The sequence below is a fragment of the Ascidia mentula genome, chromosome 8 (genome assembly GCF_947561715.1).
Source record: "Ascidia mentula chromosome 8, kaAscMent1.1, whole genome shotgun sequence".
NCBI classification, from domain to species: Eukaryota; Metazoa; Chordata; class Ascidiacea; order Phlebobranchia; family Ascidiidae; genus Ascidia; species Ascidia mentula.
In genome coordinates this window covers 16,546,102-16,574,068 of record NC_138573.1, presented here as the reverse complement: position 1 = coordinate 16,574,068, position 27,967 = coordinate 16,546,102, and the positions used below count along the sequence as shown (strand labels likewise).

General features: G+C 39.1%; 6 protein-coding genes and 1 long non-coding RNA gene across 10 annotated transcripts; all 7 read right to left on the bottom strand.

The window, feature by feature from the left end:
- Positions 1–47: 47 nt before the first annotated feature.
- On the bottom strand, positions 48–5,154 carry LOC145911070 (uncharacterized). The gene is made up of 9 exons (XM_082998313.1): positions 5,000–5,154; positions 4,674–4,793; positions 3,893–4,009; positions 3,131–3,289; positions 2,860–2,954; positions 2,464–2,665; positions 1,721–2,158; positions 1,180–1,239; positions 48–787 (listed from the first exon to the last, which is right to left on the bottom strand). The coding sequence occupies exons 1-9, from the start codon at positions 5,055–5,057 to the stop codon at positions 648–650; spliced, it is 1,389 nt and encodes a 462-aa protein (XP_082854439.1). The 5' UTR covers positions 5,058–5,154; the 3' UTR covers positions 48–647.
- A 2,260-nt stretch (positions 5,155–7,414) lies between these two features.
- On the bottom strand, positions 7,415–8,742 carry LOC145911075 (uncharacterized). Its single transcript, XM_082998321.1, has 3 exons — positions 8,493–8,742; positions 8,194–8,349; positions 7,415–7,708 (listed from the first exon to the last, which is right to left on the bottom strand). Exons 1-3 carry the CDS (start codon positions 8,554–8,556, stop codon positions 7,524–7,526), a joined length of 405 nt encoding a protein of 134 aa, XP_082854447.1. The 5' UTR covers positions 8,557–8,742; the 3' UTR covers positions 7,415–7,523.
- Positions 8,743–10,763: 2,021 nt separating this feature from the next.
- Positions 10,764–12,986, bottom strand: LOC145911071 (uncharacterized). 2 transcript variants are annotated; one of them, XM_082998314.1, is made up of 9 exons: positions 12,898–12,986; positions 12,654–12,757; positions 12,451–12,564; positions 12,141–12,254; positions 11,874–12,029; positions 11,662–11,756; positions 11,376–11,574; positions 11,048–11,269; positions 10,764–10,971 (listed from the first exon to the last, which is right to left on the bottom strand). In XM_082998314.1, the coding sequence occupies exons 2-9, from the start codon at positions 12,721–12,723 to the stop codon at positions 10,835–10,837; spliced, it is 1,107 nt and encodes a 368-aa protein (XP_082854440.1). In that variant the 5' UTR covers positions 12,724–12,757; positions 12,898–12,986; the 3' UTR covers positions 10,764–10,834. The 2 variants fall into 2 exon arrangements, with proteins under 2 accessions (XP_082854440.1, XP_082854441.1); XM_082998315.1 differs by having other exon boundaries at positions 12,924–12,942.
- Positions 12,987–14,295: 1,309 nt separating this feature from the next.
- LOC145912115 (uncharacterized) lies at positions 14,296–16,215 on the bottom strand. Its single transcript, XM_082999531.1, has 7 exons — positions 16,128–16,215; positions 15,746–15,859; positions 15,524–15,679; positions 15,348–15,442; positions 15,049–15,238; positions 14,414–14,796; positions 14,296–14,355 (listed from the first exon to the last, which is right to left on the bottom strand). The coding sequence occupies exons 1-7, from the start codon at positions 16,213–16,215 to the stop codon at positions 14,296–14,298; spliced, it is 1,086 nt and encodes a 361-aa protein (XP_082855657.1).
- Positions 16,216–18,171: 1,956 nt separating this feature from the next.
- On the bottom strand, positions 18,172–19,317 carry LOC145912245 (uncharacterized). 2 transcript variants are annotated; one of them, XR_014403278.1, is made up of 3 exons: positions 19,090–19,317; positions 18,674–18,751; positions 18,172–18,608 (listed from the first exon to the last, which is right to left on the bottom strand). It is a non-coding gene; the product is annotated as an uncharacterized LOC145912245 (long non-coding RNA). The 2 variants fall into 2 exon arrangements; XR_014403279.1 differs by having other exon boundaries at positions 18,172–18,524.
- Positions 19,318–21,398: 2,081 nt separating this feature from the next.
- On the bottom strand, positions 21,399–24,010 carry LOC145911074 (adhesion G-protein coupled receptor D1-like). Of its 2 annotated transcripts, none has more exons than XM_082998319.1 (8): positions 23,873–24,010; positions 23,696–23,812; positions 23,298–23,414; positions 23,076–23,231; positions 22,900–22,994; positions 22,601–22,790; positions 22,181–22,347; positions 21,399–21,839 (listed from the first exon to the last, which is right to left on the bottom strand). In XM_082998319.1, exons 1-8 carry the CDS (start codon positions 23,934–23,936, stop codon positions 21,780–21,782), a joined length of 966 nt encoding a protein of 321 aa, XP_082854445.1. In that variant the 5' UTR covers positions 23,937–24,010; the 3' UTR covers positions 21,399–21,779. The 2 variants fall into 2 exon arrangements, with proteins under 2 accessions (XP_082854445.1, XP_082854446.1); XM_082998320.1 differs by having other exon boundaries at positions 23,298–23,411.
- Positions 24,011–25,018: 1,008 nt separating this feature from the next.
- On the bottom strand, positions 25,019–27,172 carry LOC145911072 (uncharacterized). The gene is made up of 8 exons (XM_082998317.1): positions 27,019–27,172; positions 26,840–26,953; positions 26,643–26,756; positions 26,352–26,507; positions 26,124–26,218; positions 25,876–26,062; positions 25,499–25,621; positions 25,019–25,436 (listed from the first exon to the last, which is right to left on the bottom strand). The coding sequence occupies exons 1-8, from the start codon at positions 27,089–27,091 to the stop codon at positions 25,216–25,218; spliced, it is 1,083 nt and encodes a 360-aa protein (XP_082854443.1). The 5' UTR covers positions 27,092–27,172; the 3' UTR covers positions 25,019–25,215.
- Positions 27,173–27,967: the final 795 nt, after the last annotated feature.

Below are 27,967 nucleotides of genomic sequence, written 5' to 3'. Positions count from 1 at the left end.
TTTTGGCTAATGAATATTGAAGTAAAACAAGCATGGTATCGCAGAAATCAATGGAAACAAAAGTATTTATTTGAAAGGCAAGAAAACTTCACGCAATCAAACCGCGATACACAACATTCAAAGGTCAATGTTTGCTTCTATGGCATATGTTACGTCATGCCACGTACAAATCAATTCATTTCCGTAGACAATTATCTGCTATTAATACTTTTGTTGCGTTTTATATCACTTGGGGCTCAGTGTATGTCACCACACAACTAAGGAACTACGGTCGCTAAAATACAAAAGCAAGAAACGTCAGTTCGATACAAAAATCAAGTTAGATCTAGAGCAGGGGTTCTTAACCTGGGGTCCATGAACCCCCAAGGGGTCCGAGAAGATGCATTAAGGGGTCCATGAAACGAAATATAATTATTCCGAAAATCCACGTATTTTCCTCTGTCCATACGGTTTCACTGTCCACGATTTTTAATTTTTCGACATTTGCAATGTGTTTCTTGCAAAGGAGTCCATGGCTTTTTAAAGAATGTTTTTGGGGTTCGTGATCCAAAAACGGTTAAGAAACACTGATCTAGAGGATTCGACAAAGTTATATGTAGTAAAAGAAAAGTATGAAAAAACAGAGTAACGTGTGTATATTAAAAATCTTAAACCCTTGTCGGTTTTGATTGTTTTTCTTCTTCTCTTCTCCGCACGCAAACACAAACAATACAAGCTATACAAAAAGCCAACACAGCCAGTCCGGCTCCCACCGAAACAGCTATTATTGTTGCGATAGTCCAGAAACCTGTCAAGCACATGCGAATTTAATTGTCACTGATTTTATATACATGTCATGTCACCGGAAAATATTTCATGATATGGTGCTGTGGTTATCCTAAACTTTATATGTAATCATTTGTACAGAGCCTATATAAACATATAGCCTGATCTTGTCCCACCCTTGCAACTATTATTTTGTCCGGATTTTTGCCTTGAAAAGGCTTTATTAGAGGAACAACCTTTTTTCAACGTTAAAGATCTCTAAAATTTGTCATATTTGTTGACAGTGATGGCATTAAATGATATGAGTGAAAAGTCATGCTTACTTCTATATCTACCATACAAGTGAACTAATCATGCAGCTATACCCGCTATATTTAAATACATGGGATTGTATCTGATTTCAAATGAAAATACCTGGGTCCACTTCAGTTGAGCTTGGTGGCTCGGATGTTGTGGTTGTGGTTGTGGTGGTAGCTGCACACAGCATTTACAATTAGTGTTGAGACGGAAGGTGGTATTTTGCACCAAACAAATTCACACTTTGTACGGCCTCAAACTTACGACTACGAAAATGGCCTATCCATGTTTTATCATTTTAAAATATTAACCCTGTAATGCAGTGTTTCCCAAACGTTTTGTCCGTGGAACCCGGCAAGTATATTTAAGTTGACGAAGAACCCCAAAAACTTCAGAAATGTCAATCCTGAACGCATTTCACCGATTTATCAATGCAAACTGGGTCTTTGTCGATCACTGGCAAGGTGGGTTCAGCGGAATTCTAAACAAGGGCTCAATGTGTAAATGCAAATGGTTCCATAAATTTTTCATGAAACACGTTTAGGTATATTTGACGATTCTGGCATTTTAAGGTTTCCTTAAAATAGACTTGCGGAGTTTCACTTGCAAAAAACGTTTTTGGAAACACTGTTCTTGACGTTTAAATCACTTTACGTACTTGTGGTTTTTACTGTCTCAATTGCTGGAGTTGCGGACTTGGATGTAGTCGGGGCAGTTGTGGTTGTGGTTATCTGCGTAGTAGTGGTAGGGTTCGTGGTATATGATGACGTAGTTGTTGACGTAGCAGGTGTCGCAGTAGAAGCCAACGTAGTGGTGGCTCCTGTTGTAGTTGGGGTTGTAGTTACTGTAGTTACAGGTGGGGTTGTAGTTGTTACTGAAGTTGTAGGTGGGGTGGTAGTTGTTACTGTAGTTGTAGGTGGTGTTGTAGTTGTTACTGTAGTTGTAGATGGGGTGGTAGTTGTTACTGTAGTTGTAGGTGGGGTGGTAGTTGTTACTGTAGTTGTAGGTGGTGTTGTAGTTGTTACTGTAGTTGTAGGTGGTGTTGTAGTTGTTGATGTTGCTTCAGTTGAAACAGTCGACGCAGTACTTGCTGGTGCTGAAAAAAAACAAACAAAATCTTTGGTTCTTGAACTTAGTTAATAATCAGAACGTTTTGATGTTGAATTAGCTGAGCAAGGTTAAATGTTTTTGTGCGCGGTGAACACCAGAGACTCGTAGAGCTTCCATAAAGCTATGGATAAGGTTATTGTAGGATTGAATTGTTTTGTCAAATACAATAACTTCCAATGTATGGGCACAGCAGTTACAGCGTCTACAGGAAAGGTTCCAATTTTTGTAGACCGGCGTATGCTGCACTTAACAGCTACAGAAAACACCATTGGGGATTTTTCTTTAACCCACCTGCAGTTGCCACGCCAGGAGTTGACGTCAGAGCGACTTCGCTGGCGTTAAGTTCTCGGTACCAAACTTTTACTTCATCCATGTGAAAACTCATTACTCTTTGCCCAAATCTGAGAGGTTGCCTCGCGGTGTCGAGAACGTTACGTTCACTGATGCTTGGATTTGCTGTGTACGCTGACGCCTCGGATCCGTTCAAATAGATCTAAATTCCCCAAACTGTATATTAACAACACATTCAAGACCCCTTTCTCTTACGTATGTGAGCCAACGTTTCTCATTGGTGCGTTCGTAGTCTTCTCGGACTATAGTATGACGTGTACAAAAAAAACGGAAACAAGATTAGCTTTTGTTGGGTTGATTATCATTATTTGTTGCTCCAAGTGGAAAATAGACTACCTTGATTCCATTGGTCTGAGACCAAGTGACAGCGACGTGGGTCCATTGATTTGTTCCGACCAAATCTTGGCTCACTGAAGCTCCATAGAGCACCCCTAACAGAACAAATACCAACTAGAACCTCAACATTTGGAAAAAAAAATTTTCTATTCATCGTTTTGATGAATACTGACGCATTTGTACTTATTTGGCAGAACCAGGTGTATTTTATTGATATAAAAAACAATGGCTAATATGAAATGTAATATTCCTGAATATAGCCATTACTTACTGGAAGGCAGCAAGACTTCGGCCGTCATACTGATGCGATCCAACGGATTGGGATATATAGAAATACCGGGGTAGGCGTACGACGATGCTCCGGTCCAAAATATCCAACTTAACAAGTCGGTCCACTTTTGTACGTTGAGCCACATAGTGACTGTGAGACCTACAAAGAATTTGAATATTTCCCTAATTTTTTTGAATATTTCCCTAAAAAAAAGGTTTTAATGCCAATAAGCGTTGGTTAAATTTTGGCTGTTTTGCGTGACGTCACGTCAAGTAATTTAATCGATCAAATCAACCCATTTACTGACTGTTGACTGTTGTTTATTTACTATGGGCGTACGACGAGTGAAGTTTTGCCGTTTGTTGACGGTTAAATCACGGTGGTGGATGTTTGTCGTCAGTTGACTTCACTCTAGCGTGAAAAACGAATCTTTTTTGTCAACTTCTCACGTTTTTTGGTCGTGTACGAGATTAAATTTCAAGGCGAGACGGAAACTTGTTTGTTTTTCCACTCTGAACATCATGAAATATAAATGAAATGCATTTGATGGACGTTGTTGCTAATTTTGTTGTCATTCTTGGCATTGCATTTGTTTATACCGGTGACCAATGCAAGCAGATAAACCACTGAAATCTTGATGCATTAGCGTGGAATGTGCATTGTAATACTGGGAGCGTTGCAATCCAATCCATCCCCCTTGCGTATGTTCACCCACACATAACGGACCCACGCGATGAAGCTTAAAAACAACAGATTTCTCACCGCTACACAAGGTCGGCATGAAGAGGCAGTGTTCGTTTCTTTCTCGAATGTTTCGGGCAACGTTGATTCCTCGGCCGGTACACAGCAGGGCGTCACCGTCATACCCCTCACCCACGTCTGAAAAGAACGTGTAAATTTGTACCTTCGTGAGAAAGCATCCCAGCATTACGCTAATGCCATTAATGTGCTTCAATGTATATCCCGGTGGCCTATATACAAGCACAAAATCTCTTGATACGGAGTTGTTTTTATGAATGAGTTTATGTACTGCTGCGTTGTTGGTTGGTTAAACGCAGGCCGCTCCATTCGTATTTGCTACACGGTCTGTTGGTCGTCTCTTTGTTGCGCATTACCTTCGAGTGCCTGACAGCGTTTAGGCTGATATGCATCGACAAATGTCACAGATTTTACTATACAGTACTATATATTTTACGGTACAGTAATTTTTCAGACAAACTAAACTGTCCTTGCGTACAACTTTGGGTCAAAAGTAAATCTGATCTGGTGTTTTTTTTCAAATGTTTTACATTTACCATTGGCAATTAAGTTGTCACCATGCATTTTTAAGGCCCATGCTGCGCTGTCCAAACTATGAATTACTCACGTTCGCAAACGTGTGTTTCATCACATTTCAATTTCTGTAACACTCAAACCACTTTTAGCGGGACAATGCCCAATAAAATCTTGACATTTTAATTCAAATGTTTAAAGTGAAATTCAGAAATCTACAGATTTCAATAACGTGTTAGTGTGTGCAGTTTCAAGTATGATTAAACCTTACATGGTTCTGCCCACCGCGCCAGGTCACCGCTCCACAATGTAGTGTTGCCGATATCGGGAATTAGATCTGTTCCAACTATGGTTTCCATCGACCAGTACAAGTCCGGAGGTTCCACCGTCTCTGTTAAACCATTTGAAATCAATGGCATTTTTTTCCGCATTGTTTAGTTTTCTATTCTATAATTGTCGTTTTTGTAAGAATCATTGGCCATACGTTTGCTTCTAAATTGATGAACTTGTAAAGAATGTGACAGCTCGCGATATGACACTTGGTTTAAAAGATCTGTCAAACGTTAGTGGAAAAACGACACTATTACGCATTCTTACCTAATCCGAAGGTGGCTTGCATACAAATGAGGAATAGAAGTGCTTGTATGGAAACCATATTTCGTGTCGTTGCAACCAAACCTTTCTTCTTAGAGTCACAGTGTGTCAACTCTAGCTCTGGGTGACACAACCACAAATCTATTCGGGAATTATTCAAGTCTGAAAAAAGGATTTCGAGGCACTATTTATTTGCAAAGTTCGGTACACACAAAAGGTTTGTCACATATATTTTTGCTACCTCAAATAGTCGGCATCTATGCGTATTTCCATTCGACTCAGACCCAGGCACTGGATGTGGACTTTAACTGTAAAAGCGCCTTATATATAAAGGCATTCTTATCTTAATGCATACACACACATTTTTCGTTTCGCCCTTTTAAAAAATGATTTTAGCAAGTTGGAACATTCTATTACGCAAAATGCCATGACTAAATTTAGCCCCTCAATTAGGTTTTAAGTAACCTTGTATTTAACAGGCCTTGAACAACCTTGTCCTTCAAGCATGACCGCCAGACGCGCCCCAAAACATTGTTCTGTGCATGGTTGCTTTGAAGCTAACGACCGTGTAAACATGCAGGTTGACTCTGGAAGTCAAGTGCACAGCCTATTTTTTATACCAGATCTTTGGTTGTAAAGCTCGTATCTTCCCTGTAACCACTTGTGTTAAGTAAAGGTGTGTCCGAAAACACGTAATCGATGCTGTTATTTGAGTTTTTGTTAACTGATACAACGCTCATTACAATTTCATTGTTCGGTCGTCGCGTGCTTTCTTCAGCCTGTGCTCATATTCCTGGTAACGGATAGCCCTCGTTTCATTGTAACAATAACGGGAGTCGATACATTGTGCTTAATTTCATTTACCACGCATAGAATGCAGAGTTACATATCAACAAGTATACGAACCGTTTTGTCAATGGGCAATGCTTTCTAAGCAACCAAACAAAAAAATCCAACGTATTTCTCTTTGCACAATGCAACAAAAGTTTAAAATGTAGTGTAATTTGATGCATATTGGGTAAAAACAGATTCTGCAATAACAAACGCCCTTCCCTTGTATCCTATATTATATTTAACTCACATACTACATCTACATCTCAGCCGTTAACTTCTGTAATGCAAATCCACCGCTTATACCAACAGTCATGACTGGCAGTTCGAAAAAAGGGGCCCGGATTGAACCGCAGGGGAGGTAAATAAAGGGACCCTTGTTGCGTGGGTCAGCCATGTGCTGTAACGCGTGACGGCTTGACAACAGTATCACCAGCCCAGTCCCCTCGTGACGCCCAGCCCTCGTGTGTTGTCGTGCGTCTTGTGAACGTTGCGCCATGCTGACGAAGAGAGGAAACTTGGGGATAGGATGTCGAAACTTCTTTGCGTTTTGTTATCTTAAGACTGATTTTATATACAACGTTGCGCAATGTTTTGGTTTCATATAGGGTGCGCCATCCGTTTCTTCACGGGTTTATGTTGCAGCTTTTGAGTCGTTCGTGTAAATTAACTGTCCTTATATAACTTGCGACTACGTAGTGGTGCAATATTAAGTATATAATGCCACATTGCATTTGGCGATTATGTAACATTGCACAAAACGCAAATACGCCCCGCGCGTTCCGTCTGCTACCCTATTATTCGTTCATAAGTTTGCACAATGTTGGTCTCTTTTTATCTAAATACCCTGCAAAACATTCACATCAAGTTGTAACTAAAGCTTATACCAACTTTCTACACCAAACCTCAACCCTGGAAGATGTTCTATGTTAACAGGAAGTTCAAAACGTCCTAAAAGTTGAGCGCTGTGATTTTGCTGAAACAAGCTTTGCCTCGAAAACCTGGGAAACACGTTACCTGAAACTGCCAAGCCGTCGCATGCCTGATAGGCTATGTCTCAAAATATGGTCAAGAATATACTTGTCGCGTTGGACAATCAATTGTCAGTACGACACAATGACTCGTCCCAGTCTAAATATGCACATACTTAAGTTTCTAGGCCTGTTACCCGGTTAGTTATGCAGGATCTCCTTTACTTGCCAGTTAGCATTGCGAACACAACGATACTATGGCGGTCGAGTTAAGAAAGAAAAGTTAAAAGGAAAGGTAACGTCTGGCACAAAGCAAACCATACAATCACCATTGGATTGTTGTGTCTGGCATCGCACAAAGCAAACCATACACAACAACGTATTTCTCCATTACGTTGTTGTGTGTATGCTTTGCTTTGCGTTACCTTTGTTTTTTAATTTTTCTTTGTTAAGATCCCGCTCCCTAAACTATTGAATGACAATTGATCATTTAATTATGTGTATCAAATCGCAACCCTTTCAAACAGGAGTCCATAATGAAGACTCTTCAAGCATTTACTGGCGTCGTTTATCATCTAAACAAAAACGCGTCTTTTCAGAAATAAAATCAGAAGTTGTTGTTGTGTTTATTTTGAAATCACATAAAATGAACAAGAATAAAACCAACATCGTACAGAATTTTAAAATTATTGAAAAATATACAATTGCGCAGTCAATAGATTACATTAGACAAAGCAAAAGCACAGAGTATGACAGGTCGCCTTCACTTTTTTACTCCAACATTTTATTTTATATGCCAAGAACCAACCAATACCCAATACTACAAGCACATTAAAACCAAGCGAACAAAGTACAACCTCGGGAGGCCAACTATGAATTTCTTCAAAAAACCCAGGCTCCTTCGATTCGCCTGCAAAGCAAAACGTAGATTCGTCAAATCTTGTAGAGTTAATCTCGGACAGAATAATACTTTATGATGTTTTAAACGGCACATGACATTAAACTTCTAAAATTAATTTACCATATATTGGGAAAACATGCATGTGGTGTAGATGCACGTAGGTGTGTGATGACATTTGTCTTGATGCCAAATTTGCAAAAGTCAGTATTCTGGCAAATTGTTACTGACGCTGCCAGGCATGTTTTATTGCTAAATACTGCTCTTCTGGCAAACTATATTTTATTGACAACATGGTCCACATTGCTTGATTTACATTTCATTCCTCCTGATGAAGGCCGCTGCATAACAGCCGAAACGTCGAAAACGTCTATAAAATAAAGTTTGCCAAAAGAGCAATATTCAGCAATTAGTATTCTCACTTTTGCTTCTTTCTTGCACAACACATGCACCCGGCGATCTAGCAAAGTTCCCTAACTCACACCGTGGCATCTTACCATTGCATGGTGGGGATTTGTTGAATTTGTCAAGGTTGTGGTTGCTTGTAGGTGAAGAAGAGGATGTGGATAGGTGAAGTATTGTTTTAGACGTTCCTACACCCGCTTTGCTTTTGGAGATTGAAGCAGTTTTTGTACTTGCCCGTATTGTTGCAGCTACGAATCATTGAAATTTGTATTAAATCATTGCTTTCTTTAAGTGTTTGCCTTTTTATTACTTTTTATCGCCCATAAAATGTTAGGGACAAATTTAAATGCCCTCTTCATTAACTTTATTTTTACGTTGGAAAATTTCTTACCTTGTCCCGGTGACCATACCACAAACATAACAAACATAAAATAGACGAATAATACTTTTGCCATGTTTTGTTTGGTAACACGCAGAAAATTATTAGTACGCCTTTATCAAATTTATTTGTTTTTGAAAATCTGAGATCACGAAAGCTATATCGCAATTGACAGCACAAATTTTCCGCTGAAAGCTTTCTGTAAATTAACTGTTTTGTTGTTTTTACTCCAGATAAGCACAACTGTTATAACCCTGTCCAGGTTTTTAACGAATGTAACATCCGATCCGCCGCATTGATTGCCTTTTAAACGATTTATATCAAAGTATTGCACCACACTTTTTCCTGTGTTTCAGTTCCGTGTAAGTAGATGCCATTACTATTGTATTACGCTGATTGCGATGCCACTTTGTTTGGTGCTGTGACGTCAGACGTAATCTGTGATTTGCTTTCTACCATTTTTAGTTTTTTGCTTGAACTGGAATGGTGCATGAAAGTTTGATCAAAATGGTTCGCAATTCCAGTTTTCTGGATGTGGTTACTATTAGTACATTCGCTTATACATGTGTATCAATCATACGTTACTTTTTAGCTATGCTTTGGGGAGAAATGCTTAAGAAGTGTTCTCAGGAATGAGAAAAAAGCATGTAACTGCATATACCATTAGGTTTACAGGCTTCGCAGCCCAGCCATTGCAGTCTGGATGGATCATCTACTTTTTCCTGACAAGACGAAACGAGATTTGAAAATGAAGCTTCGATGAGGTTTGAACTCACGAACCTGTTGTAACCAGACGCAACGCTCTACCAACTAAGCTTCAGGATTTCGGCGGTTACATGTGGTATATTGTGTCCAAGGTACACTGTTGCGCAAGCGCACAACTTCCTAGACAACTTTTACATATAGGGGATCTCTACCACTACGTAGCGGATCTCTAACACTACACCTGTTTGGTACCAAACTGTAGGGGCTTGCTTTCAGAGCCAAGCAACAGTAGAACCAGTATGTTCAAACAAAGGCATGTAGTTTGTTCACGTTAAATGGTAAATTGCAAAATGTATTTTTTTCAAACTTTAACTGATGTTCTGGGAAAGGTTACTAGTTTATGCACTCATTCGGTTGATAGATTAATATTAAGGTTTTATTTATTTCTGCAGCACACAATACATATAATTAAAGCAGATTGCATTACTACTATTGCTATCAGGTAGCGCCTGATCCACTCAACATCGCAGATGTAGTTTTGCATTTCACCTGTAAATTTCATGGATAAATATTGCAGTTCAAATATTAATTTCAAAATCCTAATGTTTTACTTTAATTCACAGCGGTGTGGTTGAGTGGTTGAGTCAGTCGGTATTGCAGTCTTTGTGTTTGTTGATGTTGTCGTAGATGTTGTGTCACTTGGTGTCTTTGTCGTGAATGTTGTGTCATTGTAGCACCACGTATGTTTCCCGACTTTCCTCATCCAACAGGATGCAGACGGAGTTAGGCTTCCCTGCAATATCATTCACAACATATGGAAAGGGACATTTTTCTGTGTTTCTGTGTTTGTAACTGAAAATGACTTTCGTCAGTTGGTCTTGATGCGACAAAGTTTGGTGATGGAAACAGACGGAGAAACTAGCAGGAACAAATAGGACAAAGCAGTGCGAACACATATCATGTAGCCTACATTTTCAGCCTAACCAGACAGCAGTGATTATCACATCTTTCAGAACAAAACACACGAGATTTTAAATCCGTTGCAAACAATTTTGAAATTTCGCAACTGAAACTTGCGATAATAAACCAAATTACAACAAGTTCGTCTACCTAAAAGTGATATTTGGTACATTGGTTCTTGGATACGATATTTATTTTCATGCATTTTACCTCATTATATGTGAAATCACGCCGTCAGATTCCGATACTATCCTAACAAACCAATAAAAAAACTGTTAACCTACAACTACTGAAGCAATTGTTACATGGCACCGAGCAAACTTCTTCTTTTGAATGTAATTTATTGCGTTTCCCTTTAGGCGCCACCTTGGACAATTTCCACGGCAGCGTGCCGTGTAGCTGTTCGCAGTTACATTGTAAGCCTGTTTGTTTCTTTGGTTTCATTAATAGGGATACCTCGCCAATTCGGCATTATGTGTCCAAACCAAAAAGTCCGAATTGACTGTATCTGACTGTAGGCTACACTGTTATATGTCCTAATATGCAGGACAAGCTAAGTTTTTGCATTTCTAAGAATGATGCCAGAACTGATGGAATATGGTAGCACAAAGTAAGGTGTTGTTTTCTGTATTCAATTTTTCCTTATGGATGCACTCCGGTAACCCGTTCGTTTACTGTTTGTTTCGTATTCACTTGCAATAAAACCTTATTATCAGCACCACAAAAAGTATCACATGACATCCCAACATGGCGCCCATTATTCCAACCATTGCAATGACGTAGCCCTCTAACCACTTCAAATCGCAACTGATGTTTAGTGTTTCACCTGCAAAAAGAGACACGACAGCTGGATAAAACTGAATATTTCTAATCTTTAATCATTTGATTCAAAAACTGCTCACATAGTTTTTCTTTGTCCGTCGTTGTTGTAGTCGTTGCGCTCGTGGGTGTTGCCGTGAATGTTGTGTCACTTGGTGTCGTTGTCGTGGATGTTGTGTCACTTGATGTCGTTGTCGTGGATGTTGTGTCACCTGGTGTCGTTGTCGTTGTCATAGGTGCGCAAGAAATCCCAGAGCACGTGACTGGGGAAGTGGAGCTTGTTGAAGTGGTGCTGGTTATTGGTTCTGTTGTCAGACAAAAAATATTTGCACTTTGTGAGTAATAATAATAGTAATGCCCATAAAATGCTATTTCTTTACTCCTAGCGTGTTGCAATGCATTCAAAATTACCTGTTGTCGCGATAGGTGCCAGTGTCTCCGAGACTTCGCTCGGTGTGAGTTCCTTGTACCAAACTTTAACTTCATCCATATCAAAAGTTCCCCGTGTCTGACCGAATCTTAACCACACAGTTGGCGACGTCCGGATAGTTTCCGTGCTAGTGCTTGGTGCCATTGTGTAGTCCGAAGGTTCCGTGCCGTTAATATAGATCTAATATAAATATTAGTGCGTCTTCAAATAAATCTAATTCACCAATCTAATTAATATGTGCTTCACAGAAAAACAACCGTACCCTACCTTGATGAGGTTTGCAGCCGACCAAGTTACAGCTACGTGTGTCCATTCATTTGTGACGACCAGTGACCAACTAACAGCAGCTTTATAAAGAGTTCCTTGAAACAGAAGGTTGTAAGAAACAATAAAATAAGGTAATGCAGCAAAAGGGTGTAAATTCTCGTAAAATAGTTCCGAATACAACATAATATTTGTGACACGCTTTTACTGCTGACCTGGTGAAACGAGCACTTCCACAAATAAGTCTGAAGCGTCGGAATAAATGGAAATACCGGTGTTGCGGCTCAGTAAAACAGCTCCGCTTGAAAACAGCAAGTTACTGATTGTGTTTGTCCATGATTGTACTTTAATCCACATCGCCACAGACAGCCCTAAATAAGTCTTATCATCAGGACCATTGCATACGTGCGGAGAGTTTATCATGCATTTTGGGTTATTTTTTGTGAGTTTGTGAAAGAGAGGTATTTTTTTGAAATCTTAACCTTCGCATAGACTTGGATTAAACAGGCACTCCCCTTCTCTGTTAGCATTGCTTCCAACCGATACAGAGCATTGGTCACAGGAGAGAGCATCACTATCATATCCATGTGTTATGCCTGAAAATTGAAGAATTTTGTATCTAGGTTTACTTTTATTGCGTTCTGCATGTCATAAAATTTATAAATCATTAGGTTGATCTGTACCACAGACATTTGTAAATGTTGTATTTGTAAATATGAAGACCATATCTCAAAACCACAATCATAAGCATGTTTTTGGTTGTTCACACAAAGCAATAAAATGATTTCTTACGTGGTTCAGTAACAGTTGAGATATCCGCTCTCCACATTGTTTTGTTACCAATGTCCGGCAAAATTTCTGTTCCTTCTCTCTGATCCATCGACCAGTAGAGGACTGGGAGGTTCACTTGGAGTTAAACAAGCATTAGATATCAACCATGGGAGTTTACCAAGATTAAATAGAGTCTTCGTAACCAAAACTTTATGGTGTATTACCTTGAGCGACAGACATCCTACCATCCACGACCAACAGTAAAAGGAAGAAAATCCCGCATGGAAATTTCATCACCTACTTTATCCCTCTAGGAATGCTCCTAAGCCTGTGAAAGGAAGAATTCGATAGCAGTTGGACATTAGAAACGCACACGAATCTCCCCCAAACAAGTTTATACTTTATTTAAACGTAAAACATGTTATCAAATTTCCCGCAGCTTGAAAAACTGCCGTGCATTTATATCACCGTATTTTTTTGCAATTGTTCTTCACTTTGTTGCTGTAGTTTTGACCCTGCCATCTAGCTTCGTCACCACCTTAACGTGTTAACTCGACAAAATGTGGTTGGGCAAATGTTTCAAATCTCCCCAAATATGTTATTCTACACCGGTATTGGCACCGTTCTTTTGTCGTACTTACGTCAATACATGTAACCGTGACTACAGTTGCTTTTCACAGGCGTATCTGCTTTCGTTCTATGCGAAGAGCGCCTTTGTATAAGTGTGGAGTACTGTATCACATTTCCCTGCTCACCTGGCTCTTTGGGGATTATATGTGTTTTATCCCTTCCAGCGCCTTAAACACATTGCGATAAAACTGCCACGTCAAGTGTCTGCACATAACGTTCTGTTACTTGCTCTCCAGATAAATTACCAAACTTCATTTCTGAAACAACTTCGTAAGTCCAATTATCATGGGTTTCCGCACCAGGGTCCGTTATAGTTGCGCTTGGTGTCCGTGACAAAATACATGATGTATTGCAAAAAGTAGCCTACGTCAACTGTTAAAGAAATAACAGCAATGATTCGCAAACACTGTATAATAATAAATTGTTGCTGCATTCATCGTTCGAAAATTGTTTACAATTGCTGTCTTATTGTGCTCGAATAATTGATAAATGCTGCACAAAGAAGTAACACTATATACTTCCAATTAGTATTTTTATTTGTTCGTTTGTTTCGCATAACCTTTACACGGATTAGACAAAATAGAATGTGGCATAGGATTTGGGGTCCGCGAGGAAAACCAAATTCACAAATAGTCCGAGGCCCAAAAAGTTTGGGAAGTCCCGAATTACATCACCACCTGATAACCAATACAAATATACGTACATCAAATAATTCAGCACCTGATAAAAAATCACGTCACCACCTGATAACCAATACCCTGATAAAAAATCACGTCACCACCTGATAACCAAGTGATGCTAAATTATTGAGGACGGCGGGTCATATCGTCGAAAATATTTGATGTATGCATAATTGCATTGTCAAAGTATACACAAGCTAATCAGTTTGAATTAGTAAAATATTAATATATTTTTAGTAAGTAAAATAGTAAAATATTGAAACGCTAACCGCTAAGAAACATAAATATAAAAGCGACAAACAAAAGTTAAGTATATTTGTCACAAAGATCAACAAGAACAACAACACCAAGAAACTTCTTGACACTGGTTCAAACACACACAAATTGTCGACATCGTTTAAAAATTTATGTGAATTAGTAAAATCTTTTGGATTTCCCACATATAACAAATTAATCTTTTTGGATAGTTATGCTTCATGAAAAACTATTGATGTGCTGTGTATCAACAAAGCAAGAGGCCATTGATTAATGTTAGCAATTATTTTAAAACCCGTATTTATATGCCATAAGCATCATCAGTTCTTACTCGTACGGAATAATGCCTTTGATCTGATACCTGCCATATTATCACCCTTTGATTATCATGTTTACGGTTTCCAACTTACATATATTACCATGGTGAGCATTGGATAGATTGAGTTCAGTTTTTGGTTGCTTATAGATGACGAGGAAAGTGAAGTCAATGGAGAAGTTGTGGACTCTTTGTTGCTTGAGTTCGGTTTTTGGTTGCTTATAGATGACGAGGAAAGTGAAGTCAATGGAGAAGTTGTGGACTCTTTATTGCTTGAGTTCAGTTTTTGGTTGCTTATAGATGACGAGGAAAGTGAAGTCAATGGAGAAGTTGTGGACTCTTTGTTGCTTGAGTTCGGTTTTTGGTTGCTTATAGATGACGAGGAAAGTGAAGTCAATTGAGAAGTTGTGGACTCTTTATTGCTTGTTTTCTCTGGTTTGATCGTGGAGGTCGGGGCATCCTTTGTACTTATTTCTGTTTTTCCAACTGCGTGCAAAAATATTCTATCGATGTCAAATTGTTTTCGTCCGTCTCAACAGCATGTTTTTAAGTACATATGTAAAGGAATTTCCCATTCTTTGGTTTACACATTTTTCAAAAGGAGTCGCTAGTACTGATGAAAGTCCAAAATCTGGGCATTCCATGAAATCTTTTAATTGAAAAGTGAAAGTAACCACCCTTTGTCGCTTGCGGTCAGTGCAGAGTAACCTAGGCATTTATTTCTAGTTGTACACTAACCGGTATCTGACCCAATGCTGACTGTGGTCGCCAATGAAACCTGGTCGGACGTAAGTTCCTGAAACCAAACTTTTACTTCATCCATGTAAAAACTTCCCTGGGTTTGCCCAAACCTAAGTGAAGCTCCATTGTTTGAAACACTTTGGGTGCCGACGCTTCCTTTCTTCTCTTCGGTACCGTTGATGTATAACTAGCAATTTGAAAATAGTTCAAGCAAGTGATTCTGGTGCATCCCAGTGGTTTTAAAACAAACGCGTTAACAAATTAGATGGTATCCCAAGCAAACACCATCCACACACCTTGATCCCGTTGCCACTTGACCACGTGATAGTGACGTGCGCCCATTGGTTTAAACCAACCATGTCACGGTTCACTGAAGCTTTGTACAGGTTACCTTTTTAAAATGTGTTTATTTGTAGAAAAATATCCTGAAATCACAATGAAATGAGGTCCTGAGAATATTTTTGTTGCTCACCTGATGATACCAAAACAGCTGCAGAAAGACTGATGGTGTTCGAGTATAATGCGATGCCAGTACTGTACGATGGTGGAACAGCCCCGCTCGATAAAAACAAGTTGCTTACGGAATCCGACCAGATTCGCACATTAAGCCACATCGCGACGGTAAGCTCTGTAAAACAATGGATTCAAATAAAAATGAGAAAATATTGAGGCATATTTTCAGCGGTTATTTTACCTCCACAACTGCTCGGTTTAAAAATGCATTCACCGTCCCTGTTATTGGAGCTCCCAACTCTTATTCCACATTTGTTGCAAACCAACGCATCGCCACCGTACCCTTCAGTTACTCCTAAACGACTTGTTGTTAGTATGCAGCACTTTTATGCATTAGGATATTATTGTGTTCATTAACTTATAAAAATTTTTTTTAGATTGTGTTTCGAATTTTATTGAGTTATTATCACATTGTATAACAAGCCGTATCAGTCTTGTGACTGATCTGTAAATACTGCTGAACCAAAAGAACTTCGCGAAAGCTCGTGCGTTTCAAAAAATAAAAATTCCACCTAAAAAAAATATACGAAACCGTTCCGCATGTTTATCCATCAAAGCCTTACTTGGTCCTGCAATGCTCGACAAGTCGGCTTTCCACAAAGATTTGTTTCCAATGTCAGGTTCAAGTTTTGTTCCCACTATTTTGTTCATCGACCAGTAAAGTTTTGGTGGCTTCAATACTGACAACACGCTATTTGTCAAACGAATACAACGCCATGGTTTAAAACCAAATTTTTTACCTTTGTGACCATGTGACCAACATACCAAGCACAAAATACACCAACAGTGGTTGCTTCATGTTTCTTTGGTAACACATGGAAAATTGCCTTTATATCATAGATCAATATCAGTTAATTTTACACGGAATTTACCTCTACAAAAATAAGCACCAAAATATTATCATACAAAGCATCGCTTTTTCTGCTGCTGCTTTACTATTTTAATTCAAAAGCTGATAATTGTGAACGCTTCTGTTGTCTTATACCAGTGCTTTTCAACCTGTGGGAGGATCCGCATTGGTGCGGATGTGAAATTTGTAGTGCGGATGGCAAACATGGTGCGGATGAGTGCGGATGACAATCGTCCGATAAAAGGCTATTTAGTCTAAGAATTTTTTATATTTGGTTACGTACACTAGCTTCAAGAAGCAACGCTAATCCTTTCCCTTTAATCGTCGGTAGGTTTTCATAGTTATGTACATTCTAGGGTTCGCAAACATTTCAAGCGCGGTTTGGCCGCATTGTGCGGATGAAATTTTCGTGCCACAGAAAAGTGCGGATAGAATTTAAAAAGGTTGAAAAGCACTGTCTTATACCAACCCCCCCGCGATATATTTCGTTTATCAACAGTGACGATAATCTTTATATAGAAGCGTGGAATCTGGATGTCATGGGTCATTTATAACTACAGCCATAACTGTTTGTTTACGAAGCGCAAATATAATTGTTGAAGTTGTTACTTGTTGTTTGCCCAATGAATTTCATGCTACTGTATAGTTTGGATGGTATCCAAGCCTATCACTATTTCGTTACCAAGTAGTTTGGTTTGGTTACAATTTGATTCGCCTCTGTTCTTCAGTACCTAGTTGTACACTCAATGGATTGCACCAATACAACGTGGAAGAATCTGTACATGGCAACTAGTTCAACACCACAGTCACAATCCGCAGTGAAGAGACTTTTTAGGTCGAAAACTTTTTTGCACAATTGTCTGCAGACTCTTCTTTGCTACAGGTTGTTAAGTAGTTTGTGGCACTCTGAATTATATCGAACAAGGTGCAGCCAAATGTTAATTTATTATTGCAGTCTTTGAGATTGTTGATGTTGTGCCACTTGGTGTCGTTGTCGTGTTCATACGAGTTGTGCAGATTGTTGAAGTGGTGCTGGTTTTTACTTTTTAATATTATTAATAGTAATGATCACAAGCTAACAAACTGTTCTTCCAAGCCTAGCGTGTTGCAATGCATTAAACATTATACCTGTTGTCGCGATAGGTGCCAGTGTCTCCGAGACTTCGCTCGGTGTGAGTTCCTTGTACCAAACTTTAACTTCATCCCTATCAAAACTTTCCGGGTCTGACCGAACCTTAACCACACGGTTGGCGACAAATGTTTGCGCACTATAACTGCTGACCTGGTGAAAAGAGCACTTCCACAAATAAGTCTGAAGCGTCGGAATAAATTGAAATGTCTGTGTTGCGACTCAGTAAAACAGCTCCGCTTGAAAACAGCAAGTTACTGATTGTGTTTGTCCATGATTGTACTTTAGTCCACATCGCCACAGACAGCCCTAAATAAGATTTACCATCAGGATTTAACCACTGCAAACATGCGGAGAATTTGTCTTCAAACAATGTCCATGTTTGGTAGGGGTATTTTTTGTGAGTTTGTGAAGTTAGAGAGGGTCTGCTTTTTTGGAAATCCTAACCTGCAAAATGAAATCTTCTGCAAAGAAACAAGAGTCCACTAACCTGTATTACGGCAAGTGCTGCATAGAAAAACGACCAAACATATTTATCTTGTTGTAATGATCAATTATAGTTACAACATTCACTGTTCTGTCTTAAGATGTACACCTACTTTCACAGGTTTGTTTTTTAAAAGTCTGCTTGCAAACTAATTTGATGTCTGGAATTCGACTTTTATCCACTGTTACTATTGCATTAGCGTTACAAACAACATCACACCAAGATACGAAATGGCGATGAGTAGTTTGCATAGGTCACTTTGTGCAATGCTAAACACAATCGAACCATACTGTATTGTTTTCTTGGCTATATCAATTAATGGGTGTTTTTGTTATGTACATTTCTTGAAGCAAACTTAGTTAAGTCGAACAGTAAAGTGAAAAATGTTGAAAAGTTGACATAAGTAGCTCATTATCGTCCATTTCAACTTCATATGTGGTTATGTTTCTTCATATGATTGATCATACTTGAGAATCCAACAAAAATCCATAGGCCTACATTCAGACATATCGATGAGATTACAATCCAATTTGGCCAGCAACTTCGATAATAAGACGTACTGACAGTACGATTGTGGCCTAAAAATAGTAATAAAACTAAAACGTTCATGAAACCGAAATTTTTCTTGACAGTTTTTACTTACATATGTCATCATTGAAAGACGAAGATTCGTTGAACTGTGTGGATGTTGGGGTTTGGTGGGTCGTAGATATTGAAGAAACTGTGAATAAAAAAGGAGTTGTCAGCACCATTATATTCAATGTGGTTGTTCCAGAGATTGTTTCCTCTGCTTTACGTGGGATGGTCTCGGCAAAAGTTGAGCTTGTCCCTGTTACTACAAATGCTTGACATACGAATTTGTGTAAGCTGCATATATACAGATGGCAACTGTTTTGAGCTGCATCTGTATACAGCTTACACAATTCATATTATTGGCTCCACTTTGCTTATCATACGAGTTTGTGTTGAACGGCCCCACACAAAAAACATAACGGCTATATACACACAAAAAAACGAAACTATTAATACAATGTTTGTTACATATTTAAAAGCTCCTACCTTGTCCATAAGAAGTTATAATTACTAAACCAATCAGTATATACGACAGTGCATGTGTCATGTTTTTTGTGCTGCCACAGAAAAATGTTTCAATGCGGATTACTTACACCGGATATTACTCTGAAGGAATTTGCTTGAAAAAGTTATCTTGGTAATTTGAAAATGATTACACAAAAGCAGGCCACCTCACACCTTTTTTCATTTAAGTAATTTGGCATTCACTGCTGTTTTTTTCCACATAACTACCCTTCACATGCTGTGAACAAACGCTTATAAATCCTTTCGGTTGCGCAACGATTGCGAAATCAAAATACTGCATAAACACCAAAGGGTTGTGTAGGTTTTTAAATCCGGGAGGGGAGGCGGCTACATATCACACCACCTTGTCTCTTTGAATCAGCCACACACAATGACAACCAGGTTGTAACGTTATTAACGTTACATAGCAACGTTTGTATTTAAATAAATATGAACAATGGCCACACACAAAAGTTTTCCGTGTACCGGTACTTCATTGTTTTGTGCAAGCAACAGTCTTTTCTTAACTGTTTGTCGACCGTAAGTTCTTCTTTTCAAAACTTTTAGATCGCTTTGTTTCCCTTCAGTTTAATTAACAGATAACTCAGCTCAGCTCAGCTTGGTTGTTCACACAACGCAATAAAATGTAGGTCTTACGTGGTTCAGTAACAGTTGAGATATCCGCTCTCCATATTGTTTTGTTACCTATGTCCGGCAAAATTTCTGTTCCTTCTCTCTGATCCATCGACCAGTAGAGGACTGGTGGATCCACTAAGGAGTGGCACCAAGATTAAATAGAGTCATCGTAACCTTTATGCATAAATAAGTGTATTACCTTGAGCGGCAGACATCCCACCATCCACGACCAACAATAAATGAAAGAAAGTCACGCCAGCAAATTTCATCACTTCCTTTATCCCTCTAGGAATAATCTTAAGCCTGTAAAAGGGAGAAATCCATAGCAGTTGGACATTAGAAACGCACACGAATCTTCCCCCAAACAACAAATGTTAAGTTTGTTCTTTATTTAAACGTAAAACATGTGTTTTCAAATTTACCGCAGCTTGAAAAACTGCCGTGCATTCATATCACAGCAATTTTTTGCAATTGCTTTTCGCTTTTGCTGCTGTTGTGACCCTGCCATCTAGCTTTGAGCAATGTTATTCTACACCGTTCTTTTGTCGTACTTATGTCAATACAAGTAACCGTGACTACAGTTGATTTTCACAACCGTAAGTATTTGATTCATTCTATGTGAAGGACGCCCTAGTGTGAGAACTGTATCACTTTGCTCTGCTGGCGTGGCTCTAGGCTTATGTAACTGGTTAGAGGTTACATGTGTTTTACCCCTTCCAGCCCCATAAACACATTGCGATAAAACTGTGGGTCCGCTGCATCTGGGCTTGTGGTCCGTGACATTATGACAGGAAAAAAATGTATTACAAACAGTAGCCCCTACGTCAACTGTTGAAAGAAATTACAGCAGTGATACGCAAACATTGTATAATATTAAATTGTTGCTGCATTTAACATTTGAAAGTTGTTTACAATTGCTGTATTATTGTGCTCGAAGAATTGATGAAAGTTGCACAACGAAGTAACACTATATACTTCCGATTGGTATTTTTGTTTTGTTTGTTTGTTTCACATAACCTTTAAGTCAGGGGTTCTTAACCTGGGGTCCATGGACCCCCAAGGGGTCCGAGAAGAAGCATTGAGGGGTCCATAGAACGAAATAAAATTATTCCGAAAATCCACGTATTTTCCTCTGTCCATAAGGTTTCGCTGTCTACGAATTTTAATTTTTCGACATTTGCAATGTGTTTCTTGCAAAGGGGTCCATAGCTTTTCAAATAATGTTTTAGTGGTTCGTGATCCAAAAAAGGTTAAGAAACACTGCTTTAAGTGGATTAGACAAAATAGAATGCGGCATGGGATTTCTGTGTGTGGTATAGGAAACATAAGCAGGCCACCTCATACCTTTTTTCATTTAAGTAATTTGGCATTCACTGCTGTTTTTTCCACATAACTACCCTTCACATGCTGTGAACAAACGTTTATAAATCCTTTCGGTTGCGCAACGATTGCGAAATCAAAATACTGCATAAACATCAAAGGGTTGTGTAGGTTTTTAAATCCGGGAGGGGAGGCGGCTACATATCACACCACCTTGTCTCTTTGAATCAGCCACACACAATGACCACCAGGTTGTAACATTATTAACGTTACATGGCAACGTTTGTATTTAAATAAATATGAACAATGGCCACACAACAAAAGTTTTCCGTGTACTTCATTGTTTTGTGTAAGTAACAGTCTTTTCTTAACTGTTTGTCGACCGTAAGTTCTTCCATAGCAGTTGGACATTAGAAATCTGCTGGCGTGGCTCTAGGCTTACGTAACTGGTTGGAGGTTACATGTGGTTTACCCCTTCCAGCCCCATAAACACATTGCGATAAAACTGTGGGTCCGCTACATCTGGGCTTGGGTGCCGTGACATTATATGGCAGGAAAAAAATGTATTACAAACAGTAGCCCCTACGTCAACTAAGAAATTACAGCCGTGGTTTACAAACATTGTGTAATATTAAATTGTTGCATTTAACATTTGAAGGTTGTTTACAATTGCTGTCATATTGTGCTCGAAGTATTGATAAATACACAACGAAGGATTATTGGTCAGTGTAGCCACCATTGGTAGTCTTCAACACAGCTAACAGTTGCAATCCTGCCTAGAACATAAAACATTACTTATCCTAACAGATTGTGCATCTTTGTGTGGAAATTTACTCCAAAACTTCGTTTAAAAATTTATGTGAATTAGTAAAATCTTTTGGATGCCCCCCCCCCATTTTACAAACTAGTATTATTGGATAATTTTGCTTCATGAAAACCATTGATGTCCGTGTATCAACGAATCATGAACCCATTGATTGATATTAGCATTTATTAGAAAACTCGTATTTATATGCTATAAGCATCATCAGTTCTTATTCATACGGAATAATGCCTTTGATCTGATACCTGCCATATTATCACCCTTTGATTATCATGTTTACAGTTTCCAACTTACATATATTATCATGGTAAGCATTGGATAGATTGAGTTCAGTTTTTGGTTGCTTATAGATGACGAGGAAAGTGAAGTCAATTGAGAAGTTGTGGACTCTTTATTGCTTGTTTTCTCTGGTTTGATCGTGGTGGTCGGGGCACCCTTTGTACTTATTTCTGTTTTTCCAACTGCGTGGCAAAAATATTCTATCGATGTCAAATTGTTTTCGTCCGTCTCAACAGCATGTGTTTAAGTACATATGTAAAGGAATTTCCCATTCTTTGGTTTACACATTTTTTAAAAGGAGTCGCTAGTACTGATGAAAGTCCAAAATCTGGGCATTCCATGAAATCTTTTAATTTAAAAGTGAAAGTAACAACCCTTTGTCGCTTGCGGTCAGTGCAGAGTAACCTAGGAATTTATTTCTAGTTGTACACTAACCGGTATCTGACCCAATGCTGACCGTGGTCGCCAATGAAACCTGGTCGGACGTAAGTTCCTGAAACCAAACCTTTACTTCATCCATGTAAAAACTTCCCTGGGTTTGCCCAAACCTAAGTGAAGCTCCATTGGTTGAAACACTGCGGGTGCCGACGCTTCCTTTCTTCTCTTCGGTACCGTTGATGTATAACTAGCAATTTGAAAATAGTTCAAGCAAGTGATTCTGGTGCATCCCAGTGGTTTTAAAACAAACGCGTTAACAAATTAGATGGTATCTCAAGCAAACACCATCCACACACCTTGATCCCGTTGCCACTTGACCACGTGATAGTGACGTGCGTCCATTGGTTTAAACCAACCATGTCACGGTTCACTGAAGCTTTGTACAGGTTACCTTATCAAAATGTGTTTATTTGTTGAAAAATATCCTGAAATCACAATGAAATGAGGTCCTGACAATATTTTTGTTGCTCACCTGATGATACCAAAACAGCTGCGGAAAGACTGGTGGTGTTCGAGTATAATGCGATGCCAGTACTGTACGATGGTAGAACAGCCCCGCTCGAAAAAAACAAGTTGCTTACAGAATCCGACCAGATTCGCACATTAAGCCACATCGCGACGGTAAGCTCTGTAAAACAATGGATTCAAATAAAAATGAGAAAATATTGAGGCATATTTTCAGCGGTTATTTTACCTCCACAACTGCTCGGTTTAAAAATGCATTCACCGTCCCTGTTATTGGAGCTCCCAACTCTTATTCCACGACATTTGTTGCAAACCAACGCTTCGCCACTGTACCCTTCAGTTACTCCTAAACGACTTGTTGTTAGTATGCAGCACTTTTTATGCATTAGGATATTATTGTGTTCATCAACTTAGAAACAACCAAATTTTTTATTTAAAATGTGTTTCGAATTTTATTAAATTATTATCAGATCGTATAACAAGCCGTATCAGTCTTGTGACTGATCTGTAAATAACAACTGCTGAACCAAAAGCAACTCGCGAAAAACGGTGCGTTTCAAAAGATAATAATTCAACCTAAAAAAACTATACGAAAGCGTTCCGCATGTTTATCCATCAAAGCCTTACTTGGTCCTGTAATGCTCGACAGGTCGGCTTTCCACAAAGATTTGTTTCCAATGTCAGGTTCAAGACTTGTTCCCACTATTTTGTTCATCGACCAGTAAAGTTTTGGTGGCTTCAACACTGACAACACGCTATTGGTCAAACGAATACAACGCCATGGTTCAAAACCAATTTTTTTACCTTGTCCAGATGACCATGTGACCAACATACCAAGCACAAAATACACCAACAGTGGTTGCTCCATGTTTTTTTGGTAACACACGGAAAATTGCCTTTATATCATAGATCAATATCAGTTAATTCTACACGGAATTTACCTCTACGCAAATAAGCACCAAAATATTATCATACAAAGCATCGCTTTTTCTGTTGCTGCTGCTTTACTACTTTAATTCAAAAGCTGATAATTGTGAACGCTTCTGTTGTCTTATACCAACCCCTCCTCGTTATATTTCCGTGTACCGTTTATCAGCAGTAACGATAATCTTTATATAGAAGCGTGGGATCTGGATGTCATGGGTCATTTATAACTACAGCCATAACGGTTTGTTTACGAAGCACAAATAAAATTGTTGAAGTTGTTACTTGTTGTTTGCCCAATGAATTTCATGCTACTGTATGGTTTGGATGGCATCCAAGCCTATCACTATTTGGTTACCAAGCAGTTTAGTTTGGTTACAATTTGGTTCGTCTCTGTTCTTCAGTACCTATTATGTAGACTCAACGGATCGCCCCACTACAACGTGGAAGAATCTGTGCATGGCTAGCTTACCAGCTAGTTTAACACCACAGTCACAATCCGCACTGAAGAGACTTTTTAGGTCGAAAACTTTTGTGTACAACTGTCTGCAGACTCTTCTTTGCTACAGCTTGCTAAGTAGTTTGTGGCACTCTGAATTATATCGAACAAGGTGTTGCCAAATGTTAAAAATGTCCTAAAGTTATTCTATGCACATGTGGTGGACGATCAGCTTTTTAAATGTGGAAAGGACGAAGTTGGCGAATATGTCCTTTAGTTATAAAACGTCACTCTGCTGGTTGCCTGGATTGAAATACATGCCATCACTTGTGCCCAAGTGAGTTTTAGGTGAAATATATCTTTTTAGTGTGTTGCTGTCCAAGATGAAGAAAACTTACAGACGTGCTTGGTTAAGGCTCGGCTGGGCATAAGGCAACTTGTAACACGTAACCTGGAAAAATACATACATTGCGCAAACCAAAGAAAAACACAAAGAAAAAATATGGATGTAAATGTTTCGAAGTAAAGTTTGTGAAGGAATTACATTTCGATGCGAAAAACTTGTTGTCGACCATTCTACCTCTAATGTTGACTAACGTTATACAGTTATGTAGGTGGCGTGTATTCTTGGCCCAGGAGCATGCGCCTTGTTTTGCTAGTGGGTAATCCGATACTGGCTGCAGACCGCAATAAATATGCAACACGTTTATATATAATAACTGACAATTCATGACGCACGAAAACACAGCATTTTGAATTTGCCGAATAATTAAATTGACACACGTTATTCACGGACGCAACCATCACGAAATTGGGTTTCATCGGATGCGTGACGTTTGTTCGTGTAATGCTTAACATTTCGAGCTGTTTTGAACGTAGACATGCAAATCAATATAAGAACAAAACAAATGAGACAAAGTAGGACAATAACACATACCATGTACACCTTTAGCCAATCCAGGCAACAACGATTATCGCATATTTCTCTGCATAATTCAGCAGTGCCTGCAAAAGAAAAATACTTCAGAAACTTGGAGAAAACTATTTTTTTTGAAACTACAGCCTACACATTAAAGACGAGGAAACCGTTGATTTCGTTGTTATTTCCTGGGTAAACATCAAGTTGCTGGTTGTTGATGACTCCTCGTGGGGTTTTGTTCGGCTTGGGGTCGTTGTGGCTGTGATTGTTTCTGCACGAAGTGTGGTGGAGGAAATGGTGTATGTGACATATACGATTTAAATGCTTTCTAATCCATCTTTTACATACTTTGATTACCAATTATAACTTTTAACATAGTATGCTCGGTATGCATTTACAAGTATTGACTTCACTGATAAACCAAGACGAAAACTCAGCACGCTTTCTCCAATCACCCTTCATTTTCATTGACAATCATTACGTGGGGCCTTGGACATTTAAGTGCTTTAATTGAACCAAAGTTACCTGTTGTCACAACAGTTGCGATGTCGCTCGGTGTGAGTTCCTTGTACCAAACTTTAACTTCATCCATATCAAAACTTCCCCGGGTCTGACCGAACCTTAACCACACAGTTGGCGACGTCCGTATAGTTTCCGTGCTAGTGCTTGGTGCCATCGTGTAGTCCGCCGGCTCCGTGCCGTTAATATAGATCTAATATACACAAACGCGTGTCAATAAACATTTTAAACTTCAGACTACGTCACTTTCCCACCTTGATAAGATTTGCACGTGACCAAGTAACAGCTACGTGTGTCCATTCGTCCATGACGACCAGCGACCAACTAACAGCAGTTTTGTAAAGAGTTCCTTGAAAAAAAGTTGTTTTTAGGAAAAATGAGTTTAGCAAATGTATCGAAGTGGTTTACATTCAAAATAAACATTACTTGTTAGATGCAGATTTATTGCAACATAGGGTTTGTGACACACCGCAATGGCTGACCTGGTGAAACGAGCACTTCCACAAATAAGTCTGAAGTGTCGGAATAAATTGAAATACCGGTGTTGCGACTCAGTAGAACAGCACCACTTGAAAACAGCAAGTTACTGATAGTGTTTGTCCATGATTGCACTTTGATCCACATCGCCACAGACAGCCCTAAATAAGATTTACCATCAGGATTTCACCACTACATATACGGAGAGTTTGTCCTCAAAACAACTTTTATGTTTTGTGTATTACATATTGTGAGTTGATGGAGATAGAGAGGGGAGGCTTTTAGGAAATCCTAACCTTCGCATAGACTTGGATTAAAGAGGCACTCCCCTTCTCTGTTAGCATTGCTTCCAACCGATACAGAGCATTTGTCACAGGAGAGAGCATCACCATCATATCCATGTGTTATGCCTGAAAATTAATCCAAATCATTTTTTTTTCTTGTTGTAATGGACAGAAAGAATTTACAAACAACACAATAAAATGATTCTTACGTGGTTCAGTAACAGTTGAGATATCCGCTCTCCATATTGTTTTGTTACCTATGTCTGGCAAAATTTCTGTTCCTTCTCTCTGATCCATCGACCAGTAGAGAACTGGGAGGTTCACTTGAAGTTAAACAAGCGTTAGTTATCAACCATGAGTTGTCACATTCACGTTTCGAAATATGTACCTTGACAAGTTGGACGCATGACGCCAATGAAGAGCAGCAGGATAGAGGAAAAACAGCCACTCAGTTTCCCCATCACATACGTTTACGTATTTTTGGACGAAATTGATTCTGATATTAAAGATATCCTGACTTTTTATTTAACGTTAAAAACCTGGTTTTCTGTGAAGACTTTGTGATTTGTTACCTGCTGTTTCGATTAAATGCAAACATAAGTTCCTTCAAGATAAACTTGTGAATCAGTAGATTAAGTTTCACTGGCATCGCAGCCAAGCTGGATCGGCCACTTTTTCCGACAAGTCAAAGCTATGTTTAAAAATGTTAAGCTCCTGGTGAGGTTTGAACTTACGACCGTAAGCTGACTACGCAGTAATGTTTCATGCAATGGCATGATTGGCAAGTTCGCCCCACCGCGCAGGTCCTTACTTGGCGATCACAGCTATCATATCGAGATCATCGCTGCCTGGGCTGCGAAGCCTGTAAATCTAAGCTAACCAGGCCCAACGATTTACAGACTGAGGTACGGGAACTCAGCGGTCTGAGGGAGGTATGTTGTGGTCAAGAAACACTGGTATAAAAGGGCATGCAGTTGGGCGATTGTGGCTTGTCATGGGTTAGCCTTGAACGCTCTAACTAGCAGTATGCTTGGTAATAAAAAAGTAATATCCCGTCGCTTTAGCCTCTTTGTTCTAGAGTTTTGCGCTAAACTAAATCTGCCTCTTTCTCTGCAAGCTCAACATCATCACTCCGAATCGAGTGCATTCCTTGAATGAAGACTTTTATGTGCCATGATTGTGCGACATTCGGTTTCCTTTGACACTATTGAAACGCGGCGTTTCTTTTGAATTAGCGGAACTTAGAACCTCACGGTCTGTTTAATATGACTTCTGTTGCTCGTTCACCTTGATTTCGAGTCAGTTAATTTCCTAATCGACGGCCGCGCCTTTTTCTG

Bases quoted from the DNA above. Each gene is read 5' to 3' on its own strand.
- LOC145911070 (XM_082998313.1), bottom strand. From the start codon at position 5,057: ATGGTTTCCATACAAGCACTTCTATTCCTCATTTGTATGCAAGCCACC. The intron at 3,290-3,892 runs GTGAGAAATCTG...AATTCTTTGTAG, and splicing joins CATGCCGACCTTGTGTAGCG to GTCTCACAGTCACTATGTGG. The intron at 1,240-1,720 runs GTACGTAAAGTG...TGCTGTGTGCAG, and splicing joins TGAGACAGTAAAAACCACAA to CTACCACCACAACCACAACC.
- LOC145911075 (XM_082998321.1), bottom strand. From the start codon at position 8,556: ATGGCAAAAGTATTATTCGTCTATTTTATGTTTGTTATGTTTGTGGTA. The intron at 8,350-8,492 runs GTAAGAAATTTT...AATGATTCGTAG, and splicing joins GGTATGGTCACCGGGACAAG to CTGCAACAATACGGGCAAGT. The intron at 7,709-8,193 runs GTAAGATGCCAC...TTTGCTTTGCAG, and splicing joins CAAATCCCCACCATGCAATG to GCGAATCGAAGGAGCCTGGG.
- LOC145911071 (XM_082998314.1), bottom strand. From the start codon at position 12,723: ATGAAATTTCCATGCGGGATTTTCTTCCTTTTACTGTTGGTCGTGGAT. The intron at 12,255-12,450 runs GTAAGAAATCAT...TTCAATTTTCAG, and splicing joins CTCAACTGTTACTGAACCAC to GCATAACACATGGATATGAT. The intron at 11,575-11,661 runs GTAGGGTACGGT...TATTTATATTAG, and splicing joins CGGCTGCAAACCTCATCAAG to ATCTATATTAACGGCACGGA.
- LOC145912115 (XM_082999531.1), bottom strand. From the start codon at position 16,215: ATGAACAAAATAGTGGGAACAAAACTTGAACCTGACATTGGAAACAAA. The intron at 15,443-15,523 runs GTGAGCAACAAA...CATTTTAAAAAG, and splicing joins AGCTGTTTTGGTATCATCAG to GTAACCTGTACAAAGCTTCA. The intron at 14,356-14,413 runs GTAATATATGTA...ATAATATGGCAG, and splicing joins TCTATCCAATGCTCACCATG to GTATCAGATCAAAGGCATTA.
- LOC145911074 (XM_082998319.1), bottom strand. From the start codon at position 23,936: ATGGAGCAACCACTGTTGGTGTATTTTGTGCTTGGTATGTTGGTCACA. The intron at 23,232-23,297 runs GTAAAATAACCG...ATTGTTTTACAG, and splicing joins TAAACCGAGCAGTTGTGGAG to AGCTTACCGTCGCGATGTGG. The intron at 22,791-22,899 runs GTGTGTGGATGG...TCAAATTGCTAG, and splicing joins CAAGTGGCAACGGGATCAAG to TTATACATCAACGGTACCGA.
- LOC145911072 (XM_082998317.1), bottom strand. From the start codon at position 27,091: ATGGGGAAACTGAGTGGCTGTTTTTCCTCTATCCTGCTGCTCTTCATT. The intron at 26,757-26,839 runs GTAAGAATCATT...ATTAATTTTCAG, and splicing joins CTCAACTGTTACTGAACCAC to GCATAACACATGGATATGAT. The intron at 26,508-26,642 runs GTTAGGATTTCC...AATCTTATTTAG, and splicing joins TAATCCAAGTCTATGCGAAG to GGCTGTCTGTGGCGATGTGG.